Below are 12058 nucleotides of genomic sequence, written 5' to 3' on the forward strand. Positions count from 1 at the left end.
GGAAATTCAGTAATTGAGGGAGAGTGGGGGGGGGGGGGGGTTAGCCCGGATAAGGCCTTTGATTTGCAGTACTCTATGTTCTTGATGTACATTTTCATCCCATCTTTAATTTGTTTTATATTGTAAATATATCAAGAAAGAGAAAAGGATAAATCGAGGCTTTGTTTTGTTTTATTCTTTCCTTCTATCGAAACGATGTTCATCTTCAAGCAGAATCACACATGCTGTTTTAATTACACAATGCTTCTATTTGATAAGGAGTTGCTCATCACTAAGTTTCGTGTGTCTCGTCAGACTGAACCATGAGGCTAATATGTGTATTAATACATGTATGATATGTGTATTAATATTCAGACGGTTCTTTTCATACTTTTCTACAGCATTTCTATCGTCCTACAAATTGTACTCTTAAAACAAAGGAACCTCACAATGAGAAGACAATGGAATGTAAGACACTATAGCGTACCGGTAATGTGCGATGTGTTCGTTAAGTTTCGAATTAAAAATTACGCGAAATTTCAAGGAGAATGTGACCAAGCCTGTTAAATATATATTACTGCAAGTGTTCAAAACATTGAAATCTTTACCATTTATTATAACTTCATAATATAAATTACATTGAAAATATATGTTTCTATGAGCGTCTCTAATACTTCGTAATTTGAACAAGCATTAACAGTAACTACACAATCGAATCATATAGAGCTATTGCAGTAATCAACAGCCTCAGCTTTGGCATAAACCGATCGTATTATTTATTGACCTGCATAATTATGAACTTTGCCTGGTTTAGATCAATTCAACCAACTGAAGTGAGTAAATTACTTATTTCAACCCCCTCTCTCACACCCACACCCACCCCTCAACTCACACCATGCAAACACTCTTCACCCGACGCGGCATGTATCACACAGTTCAATATATAAGGAGTTCATTACATTCAGCAGTTCCCGTTATCAGACTTGATGTAAGTCGTTATTCTGATTCTTGCAGAGTTACATGGACTCGTACCACAGCTTTACATGCATTATATGTCTAAAATGTGCTGAAATTTATGATATTTTGTATAATTACTTTATTACTTACTTTCTTACTTTTCTGTTTGATATACACAACAATCAGACCTGTCGCCTATAATAATGGTATTATATGTACGAGGACGAAATCACGTACACTTCTGGGGCGGGGCTTTAGAATAAAATCAAGGGGATTATCTCCTCCCCCCCCTCCCACTTGCAGGCAGAATATTACAAAAACAAAAAATCATATAGTGCACTGTACATAAATATATAACATGTATGTGCTGTACAATCTAAACAGTTGAACATTCTGAAATATTTTTGTATAAAAAAATACAACATCGGGGGTTAACGTCGCTGTACTCATCATTACAGTGACGTAGTCATGGGAGGTGACACAATGAGCTGAGATCCCCAATCTCTCTTTCCCAATGAAACATATTCTATGCAATACGTTAGTGACATGCACTGTCCCTACTCGCCCCTCCCCCACCCTTCGTTAAGGTTATATACAACAATCTGTCACTCACTCTCCCATCCACACAAAATATGTGATTGGTATTGGCTGAGCCACTGATCAACCACAATGACGTCACAACATATAAGCTACCGGTACTGGTCGCCGACATTTTACTTAGCTAATAGCATACTTACACTAAAATTTAGCCTAGAAACTACACCTAACTATGGTTACTCGTCATAATGTTCCATGTGATGAAACTGATGAAGGATAGGGTGATCCAATAAAGTTATATTTGTCCCGAAACGATTCTTCATAATTCATAAATTGTCCTCGATCATCCAAATATTCAGAGTTTTTCCGATGATCCTGGTATTCTAATGATTGCAGCCAACGTTTACATCTCTCCGCGTTTTCTCTCAAATAGATCATATTATCGAATTCTGTTTCTCTTAAATTATACTCCAGTGGTTTTGCCTGAGATAGACGAACCACTGTCTGTTCTTTTGGCACTTCTTTACTGTCAATGAAACGAGATCTGGTTCGTTTGATGTTAATCTTTCGCTGTCTTCGTTGATCCGGTGAACCACTCTGCGCACTAATATCCGATACGGAATCTTCCTCACGTGTGGGCTCCGATGGTTGTCGCTCATTTTCACCACCACATTGAGTTGATTGAGATTGCTTCGAAAGGTGGTTTGAATTGAGCGGAGAATTAGACCGCCAATTTGTGCCGTCTGTTTGGCTCGGAATTGTCAGGGTTTGCCAACTGGGTGGTTTGGGTGGACGAGGGGTGACTGTGTCATCAGGCTTCAATTGAGTTAGCCCAATCGATTTCGGAATCGACTCCGTCTTGTTTAAATGTTTTTTCTTCTCAGATAAGGAATGCGTAGACGATGGACTTGGACTGAGTAGTGATTGCCAACTAGGAGCTTTAGGTGGTTTCCTTATGATGACGTCAGTTTGTTTCTTTGTGCTCTGTTTGCCCGTCATCCTCCCTCCAGTAGAGTAGCTTCTGATCCTCTCGAAAGACTCTTTTCGTTCGCCATTTGAGGAACTCGAGACCTCGCGCTTTGTACTAGGCTTCACCGAGGTCTTGAGCCTTGTCGAATATTCCATTCGAATCGAGCAATCACGTGACAGCAATCGCTGCCTTTGGAGCTCTTGATCCTTCTGTACTTCGTAGGACACTGCCGTCTGGACTTTGGTATCAGGGCACTGAATTGGCGCCTCGTTACTATTATTAGCTGCCACCAGTGGTGGATAACTCGACCGCTTGTTATCTCGATTTATATTTAGTTCTTTCAAAAATTCACCTCTTTGTCCCACTCCTTCTTCTGAGTGTGCGTTCCTTGGTCTCCTTTTAACACGTCCTTTTCTGTCTGTTGAAGACACTTTGGTCAGCTGATCCTTGCCAGCTGAATCACGAAGCCGGTTCTCAATTTGTTTTTCTACTTGTTGTTCTTTTGACAAGTATGTCCCTTTTGAGTCACACTGTCTCAAGGAGTTGTAAAACCTTTTGGAATGAGTCGTTTCAAGGCTGTCTCTTGCTTCTCTGCCTCTGAAAGAAGTCGTTGCATCGTCACTCGTGCAGTCGGTTTGGATGTGAGCTACACGGGTTTCTGATTGACCAAGTACAATGTCAGTTAGATTTCTTCTCAGTCCATCTACCTGCTCAGATAAGAAGCGTTTAGATTTCTGTCTTCCCTTCTTTGCTATCTTATCCCACGCAGTAGTCATTCTCGACTGACGCTATTTGTTCATTGCCAGTTGTTTATTTACATTACTCTGTTTTCTTTCTTTCTTCCAGTTACGAGCATTCCAATGGTATCCAATAATCACAAACGACCTAGGCTTGTGTAAGAACTACATATACGCGCAGTCCATTGAACAAATGAGTAATTTTGTTGTGCAAGAAAGTTACTAGCCGTGGGGCTTCATAATTAAACCCAAAGCAGACGAACGTCTCTCCTCGAAGATATTGTTGGGAAACCAGCCGTGTAAGAGTTGACTAAAGAACCAATGCTAAAGCTCCTCATCTGAATCAACATCAAATTCAGGCATAAATTCTGGTGTTAATCAGTTCAGTACGGCGGTACCAAATAGGCCGGAAAGAAAACGTGTTGCATAAACTTTCAGCATCAAAGTGACTGCAGAGGTCGTTCACAACTGCCTAAAATGTAAAATAAAAAATATATATATATTAAAATTACAAATGAAGCATAATAATATGGTCAGAAATAAATTCTTAAAATAACATGATTATATTACATTGTCGTGTCTTCGTGCCAAAGCCTTTGTGATATTCCATTACTTTCTTTCTTTTTGTTTATCAATCTTCATTAATTAATACAGACAGTCACGTACAAGTATTTCGCTTGAGAATAAAAATTGATAGGTCACTTAAATTTCCCAATTATCTGATCGTAATTTATTTATTTCAGGCCTACCATGTTTGGTGGTCACAAAACAAGCGAATTGGAAAAAGACAAGCAAAACAGACGACAGTCTGCAGGTGCGTATCCAGGGGGGGGCGTTGGGGGCGCGCGCCCCCCGGGTAAGGAAAAGAGGAGAGAAAAAAAGAGAAGAAAAAAAGGGAAACGGGGGGGGGGGGGGGGAAAGAAAAGGAGGAGAGAAAGGAAGGGAAAAGAAAAAGAAAAAAGAGAGAAAAAGGAGAAAAGGAGGGAGTAGAAGATAGCCAAGACCTCGGGAAGAGAAAGAGGAACAGTCATAGTTAAAGCGCTGATCCCTATTATATACACAGGGTAGCCAGTGACAGATCAAGGATTACGGAGGGGGTGTGCGCCTTACCCTACTCCTTACACCGACAACTCCATTTTTGACGTTTCCATATTTCCTCTCTCACTAATGTATCTATATAAATACTATATATGGTCTATCATGACGCGTGTGTCTGTATGGACGCCTTAAACAATTGTACAAATTGTAGTACAATTGTGCTATATGGAACCAACTGTGGCTGGTCTTGAACTCGACCGAGTCGTCGGGGAACATGACGCATTTCGGGAAGGGGGCGACCGCCCCCCCCCCCCCCGAGCAAATTTTCTTTACGACATCGCTAGTAATTTCAAAATAGACAATGCTTAGATGCAACTTACAAGGCCTGGGAAGTGTCATTTTCAGCGATCTGGGAGGCATTTTCGGCCAAAAATTTTCTTGTTCGCTTCGCGCCAACTTATGGTGGCGCTTCGCTTAGATAGTTTGCCTACAGGCTTCGCCCTTCCTTGCGGCAATTACTCGCTACACGCCTGTTCGAATTTGTAAAGCAAAGAGCAGATATAACATCATATCAGTGAGCATTGAAATGCATGTTCCACGATGAACAGCCTCAAAAAACTGTCAATGTGTGTAGTCAAAGGCGTAGGAGCCCAATTGGATTTGGGGCTGTAACGACTTGCCCGAAAAAGAGCCGAAATTTTTCGCGCGCGAAGCGCGCGTTCAACATATCGATGCCAATATCATCGGTCATTACATTGCATGGCATCTTGTACCTTACGGTCCGTGAAAGTTGCACAGTATACCGCCGGATGCTAATGTAAACAACCAAATGTCTTATGTAGATCAGGAGAAAAACCATACAGATCCATTTATGTCAAAACTCTCTTTTACAGTAGTAATGTCGGCCAAGCTTACAACTTTATTTTAATTGCCAAGGAGATCATTTTTAAGCTATTCATTGCTATTTATTTTTCTTTCAGTAGGTGCCCGAAAAAAATGGGAAAAAATTTGGTTGCGGGGGGGGGGGGGGCTGCAGCCCCCGCCTTCTACGGGACCTACGCCTATGTGTGTAGTGTTCGGTTTCGATATACCTGATATCGGAAATATCTGCTATTTTTCATTTCCTTCAACCAAGTTTTATAATAGCCATTATAAGAGGTTTTAATATTTCTACACCAATAAATTAACTGTGTCGGAATTTTCGAAAATTTCCTGACCAACAGTTTTTCTATATTGGTTGTCCATAGATTGAATTTTGTGCAACATTATGGGTATGTTTTCAAGTGATTTAAGCCCATGAAATATTGGGCTTAAAACCTTGAAAAGTGGGGCTGTCAGATATTGTGGGTCGTGACGTAGAATCACCTACAAAAGCAATGATCCATAGGACATGCAATGAGGTCGAACATGATGAGTGACTGGTGAAAATCTTCAAAAAGGTTATGGATGGAAAAAAACTTTGGGGAAATACTTGGTTCTCAGGCAAAAGTGTACATCTGGTTGCTCATTTTCAAGCCCGAGAAGTGCCATTTCCGGTGATCTGGGGGTATCAAAACCAGAAATTTTCTTGTACGCTCCGCGCCAACCGATGGTGGCGCTCCGCTTAGATGGTAATTCGCGCCTCCCGGGTTAGAAAATCCTGGATACGCACCTGGTCTGCCTATCACTGGCGTGTCGTGGAACATTATGTATATTCTTGTGACTTTGGGATTATAATGGCTTTGTCTTTGACTTTGACAGAATATAATTTAGTTACCTATATAAGTACGCAAGAAACAAAACGGATGAGAGAACGATGAAGTAAACTGAAAGAGAAGATAAACTGTGTATGACGTAACATTTGCTTATATAGCTTATTTGGGAGCTGAGTGCTTACTCCAATCATACCGTCTGACCATGAAGGTAAAACAGCGAGTGTGTTGGCCTTAAAGGGAGTGAAGAATCGCACACAAAGAAACGTCTGATGCAGGTAATCTGACCAAGTTTCGAATGAGGTGTAACAGAAGTGTTAGACACCACCATCGATCCCAGAAAATACACACAGCTTGCTACCGTCGGTAATTAGACACTAGTGTACAGTCAGTACATACAGCTACGGTCAATACACACAACGCAGTGTACAGACAATACAGCAATGGACATCTCAGGTCTAGATAAAATATAACAAGGTATCACGTTTCATTAACTGTCTGCATTTTGTAGCGACAAGAAAAAAAACTTCACTTGCAAGCATCGGAAAGTTAACTTTTTGCAGAGGGCGGCACACGGTTTGGGGCGAGTCTTCAATGCCTTTAAGTAATTGGTCTCAAATCACCCATGGTCATATAAAGCTCAACACACGCAGACTGTTTTATTTTCCCTTCCCTCAACCGCTGCTCTTTCATAAGCTTACTCTCTCAATCTCTGCAGTCGGTCTGAACAGAGCCTAGTCGCTATGGTGTTAAAATGCATGTAGTTTGATGAATATTCAAATCTTCGTTATGTATGCAAATCACCTCGTGTCAATTTTCTGCGGACACAAAGGGAAATCAAACCTTAAGTGGTGGACGTTGAAATGTACACTTCATTCAGACAGAGACAAAATAGAAAACGGTGATTCTCTGAAAATGCACAGACCTACCGAGTCAGTGCTCGCTGGGCCCTTTTACGCTCTTTTTTTCTCAGTAAAAGTAACCTTACAAAAGAATTGAACATTTCGTCAAATTATGCAAATGTCATATAAACAGAAACCATTTGTATGCATGGAGCTTGTCCACTATATAAATAGCGGTAACGATCAAAGCGAACGGTCCAGTGTCCAGGCATAATGTCAAGACATTGAACAAACTAACAACGATTTTTGGACAATGAAAGTAGAAATTGGTCAATTTCTGTGTGTCCTTCGGTTTCGAAGGGGGCACATTACTAAACTACCTGTTATTCTTGAAGATGTGCACACTAACTTCGACATTCAATGGGTGGTCCTTGCGTGTCTGGTGTTGCTCATTTTGGGGGTGTATAAACTATATACAGCAATCAACAAAAGAAATCATGTAACATAAATGTTCTTTTTCGTCATCAATGGTTGACACAACGTTTATATACAAGACCTAGGCGCCCTTTCGCCCCACTTCATTGCATACTAAACACAATGACACACACAAGAACGACGTCGTAAGTTTTGAAAACTCTTAAATCAAGTGAAATTAAAAGTGAAATCGTCAATCTAATGATCTGCATTGTGAAGAGGTTTTAGTTTCGATTATGAATATCAAACGTTTAACAAAGCAACTTAAATTCATGTTTTTCTCATATGTTATCACGAAGTCTTAACACTTTGCCTATAGGCTACATAATGGTGACGGTATATATGTATAACAGGATGACTTACGGTACAAAATTAATGTTGAAATGTTGTAGGACATTAATAACACTGCTACTTTCAGTCCTTTTTGTATGTTTTGGTTGTTTGAGAAATGAACCTGTAAAAACAGTTAAGCTTTATTAATTAAAGCGACTGGACCGTATAGTCTAATACATGACCATTAGGTCAGTTCCTCAGATACAACACACAACTCACCGGGAAAACAAAATACTTGCTTCAAATGACATGTTTACAATGTAGTACACGTTATAGTCAAGGACAATTGATATGGAATGTCCCCAAGGGCGATCTCTTGTTCATTTGAAGTTGAAAGAATATTGTTTGTTTGAGCTATCAGATTATATAAAACAACGGAGAAACATTAACCTTAAGTGCTGCATTGATTGAGGAGCTGACGTCATCATCAATTCATCCTTAAAGGAGCATTCCAGAGATTAAGTTGATTGAATACCTGGTGTCTTGGAAACCAGAATAGCTGTATTTAAAAGCATTACTAGCTCTCAAAGTTTTCTTTTTACTTGCACTATATTACATGAAGACTAAAATTCTGTCAAAAGCCCATAGTCATCGTCCATAGACATTTTCAAATATAGCCTAAACATTAGCGCCGATTCTGGTCATTGTATGACGATCACAGGCAGTTTATAACATGGGTGTAAAAACCAACAAAACCAGCAGGGTCTGTTTTTAATTCTTTCGTTCGTTCTTTTTTTAATCTCTTTAACAACAAAAAAACCGTCGGTGTTCTCTAGACCAACCGTAACTGTTTGTTCGTTTGATACAAAGTATAAAAGGCAAAGACAGGATAAAGATTCATCCATTGTTAGCTAAAAGAACAATAAGGACTTAGGACCCTATCCTATCGTTAAGCCATTCCAAGTCTCTAATAGTTGAAGCTGTTTTACCTAAAGAAGATCTCATTCAACCAAGGAGGCTTAGATTATGAATGGAACAGACGAAGAAGAGCACATTACAAAGAAGAAGAAGATGATAAATTTGGTTGTACTCAATCGTATAACTAAAGTGAATTACTTAGAAAAGGAGATAACCGTGGCCCTAAGGAACAATGGATCGCGGCTTTCCATATAACTGTTCTGCCGTCGGCAGTAGAGACTGTAAACATCTGTTAACATCTTTAGAGCGATCAAAGATTTGCTCATTATATATACATGATTCACCCAGACGCAATAATACATGTAACAGCATAAGAAACAACACTGAATGTTGTTTTGCTAAGTTTATGTGATACTAGTGTAACTATTATGACCATACGTCAAGTCTGTAGCCAGATCGGGACGCGTATTGTAAATAGCACGGGTAACAGTCAACAATATTGAAACAGTTTTCAATTTATTAAAATGTGTAAGCAAGTCTTAACTGACATGAGTGTCCGAACGGCGAAGTATTAATCATGAAATCAAATTCTGATAATTAGAAGCACGTTAGCCATTAAGTTAAAAAAGACCACCCCACCCCCCCCCAAAAACCCCTATACAGTTAGAGGTTGAAGGATGAACTGTTGCAATTTCTTTTTGGGGGGGGGGGGTGATTCTCGGATATTTAGAATAATCTGTCCTCACCCCTCCTCCGGGCCCATCAGAAAGGAAACATTAACGTCTGCCCAGCTTGAATACCCCCCCCCCCCCACCGCCTATCGTTTCGGCTTAGATGGGCGTATAGCCGTGACGGCGGCGCAGTAAAATCACAACATATGTAATAAAGCAAATGTTCGATTTTTTTCATCTCTTAATTCTCATAATCCGTCAATGTTTCCGACTCGTTTCCTCAATGTTTCATCAAAAGTCAAACTTTCAATGTTAATGGTCAATTTCAATAAAACTCCGATATTTTTTTTGAATGAAAAGCCGAAATAGAAACGTCAACATTTCATGAAAAAAAAGGCAAAAATATCTCAAAACTTCAACATTAAGTGCCGAAATTTTCCAACAAATTTGTCACCAAGAAAAGTTAATATTTTGAGTTAGAATGTCGAAAGTTTGATATAGAAGATCAAAAGTTCAAGGAACAAGTCGACATTTTAATATAAAAAGTTGTAGTGTCAAGAATGCCGTCCCAATTTTGATATACAATACTGGGAAATGTTAAAAAAACGAAAATAGACATTTTGAATATAACTAGACCAAAGTTTGGAGCAAATAGTGGAACTTTTGATATCAAAAGTTGAGATCTTGATTCAAATAATTGTGTTTGTGAAAAAAATCTACCTTTGGCAACAAAATAGTCAACACTATGAAATAATGAAGGCAACATTTTTTTAAATATACGGTTGAAAAATATCAACGTAAAAAGTTCAGATATCTACTTTTCCAATCGGAATGTAAGAATATCAACACCAAAATAAGTACAAAGACAAATGTGGAAATTTCCCCAGGAAATAGTCGACATTTTGAATAAAAACAAATAATCGCAATACTTAGATTAAAAAAGTGGAAAGTTTTGGTAAAAGAGCTCGATAGTTCGAGAATAAATGTAATCATGATAGAACAATGGAGAGTTCATTTCAGTGAAGACACTCATCAATGGTGAAGAAAGAATTGTCATTATTCTTTGTTTTCTGTCCATAATTTGGTAGAATGAATTTTCAGTCGTAGTATACTTATACATTTATTCTCATTCGCTAAAGTTGAGATGAAGTTATCCAAATTTAACGGAGACAAGCGATACACGGACATAGTGAAACGATCACAAAATGAGAAAAAGATCAATAATTCTGCCAGAGTTTACGGTTTGGTTCACATTTTAAGCTAGATATGTCGGTTATTTCTTTTTAGCTGTTGAATTCGTTTAGTCATTTCGAGTCATTTTAAAAAAAGACTATACATTCAGCTTATAGCTACAGCCACGTCTGATTTGACAGTTTCAGACTCTTTATTGCAATAACAAGCTTATCAACTGTTTGTAGGCACCTGTACATATTAGATACAAGGTACATAGAAATTGAATACTTACTGTGAACGACAGTAGACGGGAACACTCACATGTACAGGTAAGAATCTCATGACAGCAAAATGTGACAAAATTTCATCTTTAGATCACTTGCATTGCACTTGCATATACTTATGTCGAAAGATTCGGATATATCGTCGTCGTAGTTGTCATATGGGACACTATCCTCATGTCTGAACCAAGCAACAATGTTACGTTCAACCTAGTACTCCACTGCACAGGGGCTCTCTGATAGCGCCACAACTGTCGACTTGATGTGCATGGTGTGAACAAACATGGTTGATAATGTCTCGTTGTTTTTCAGGGGCGGGGCAAACACTACTCTGGTGGCGTGTCAATTCAACATGATACCTCCTCCTTCTCCGTAACTAATTCTTCTCTTCAACATAGAAAGCACCTCGTAAAAGTCAAACATTTCTGTATATAATGTGGATAAAATCGGCGGCCATTTGCCCACTATGTACACCTCCACGGTCGCTAAGAGTGTGTGAGAAAAAGAGGTGAATGGACAACTTCCTTTATGCCGTTGTTTACTCTCACTAAAACTCCGCTTTTTCACTATCGAGCACACTCTTCTTGTTTGCTACCAAGATGAATAACCCTTTCAAGTTTCAGCTGGTCATGCTCGTTTAAGCAGGACAAATAGACAACTGGACCGTGGAAATACCAAGCAAATATCAGTCCCAGTCACACATGGCCTTATATTTTATTAAGAGAAAACTGAGAATGACAGTTTAAAAGTTACCGTATAATTACGTTATTTTGCGAACTTCTTTATCATTTAACATGTGCTCCCGTGTTAGGTTGAAACTGAAACATTGTATATCTGCTATATACAAGTTAAGGGGGAACATCGTTTGTCTAGTGGATGAAATAGCCTATACTTATAATATATTGTCACATAAAAACTTGAGGTAATTTGTACCACAAAAATAGCTTAATATAAGTAAAATCTTCATCAATGGGTATTTCAGCTATTTGGGATTTTTTTTGTTTACTACATTTACGAAATGTTACGATTCTAAACTAGCGTACTTTCAGAAATAACAAATTATATATCCGACATAAGATATATTTAACTCATTAAAAAAACGATTGCTGTTTTGTGATCGGTTCTTTTCTAAGTTGATAATAAACCGCTAAGAGTACATTTGCTTAAAACAGTGGCTGCTCAAAGAACTATGTTGACAGGCTCGCATATTCATTATGATTAAATGGGGTGTACATCGACTATGCAGTGACTGGCAGAGGAAGGTTTCGAATAGTAAAACAAGAAAACTTGCAGTTTGTGCATTATAATTACGACTATATACTCAGAGGCGTATCGAAGGTTATTTCCGATTGTGTGCACTGTATAGTAATATTAGATGCATGGGTGTACGTGAAGGGGGTAACATCTTCAGACATTGCTTGTCTTTCATAGCCATTTTGAAGCTGGTTTTTTTTGTGGCTTGCATGTTGAAGAGCATGAATGGAAGTACATGTGGTGCAAAAATTGGGTCAACTGAG

General features: G+C 38.8%; 1 protein-coding gene across 2 annotated transcripts; it reads right to left on the bottom strand.

Moving 5' to 3' along the window:
- Positions 1 to 140: 140 nt before the first annotated feature.
- LOC139967681 (uncharacterized) lies at positions 141 to 11117 on the bottom strand. Of its 2 annotated transcripts, none has more exons than XM_071971681.1 (2): positions 10553 to 11117; positions 141 to 3652 (listed from the first exon to the last, which is right to left on the bottom strand). In XM_071971681.1, the coding sequence occupies exon 2, from the start codon at positions 3217 to 3219 to the stop codon at positions 1717 to 1719; it is 1503 nt and encodes a 500-aa protein (XP_071827782.1). In that variant the 5' UTR covers positions 3220 to 3652; positions 10553 to 11117; the 3' UTR covers positions 141 to 1716. The 2 variants fall into 2 exon arrangements, with proteins under 2 accessions (XP_071827782.1, XP_071827783.1); XM_071971682.1 differs by lacking the exon at positions 10553 to 11117 and adding an exon at positions 7949 to 8035.
- Positions 11118 to 12058: the final 941 nt, after the last annotated feature.

Source organism: Apostichopus japonicus, chromosome 5 (assembly GCF_037975245.1).
Source record: "Apostichopus japonicus isolate 1M-3 chromosome 5, ASM3797524v1, whole genome shotgun sequence".
NCBI lineage: Eukaryota > Metazoa > Echinodermata > Holothuroidea > Aspidochirotida > Stichopodidae > Apostichopus > Apostichopus japonicus.

Excerpts from the sequence above, each read along its gene's own strand:
- LOC139967681 (XM_071971681.1), bottom strand. The coding sequence starts at position 3,219 with ATGACTACTGCGTGGGATAAGATAGCAAAGAAGGGAAGACAGAAATCT.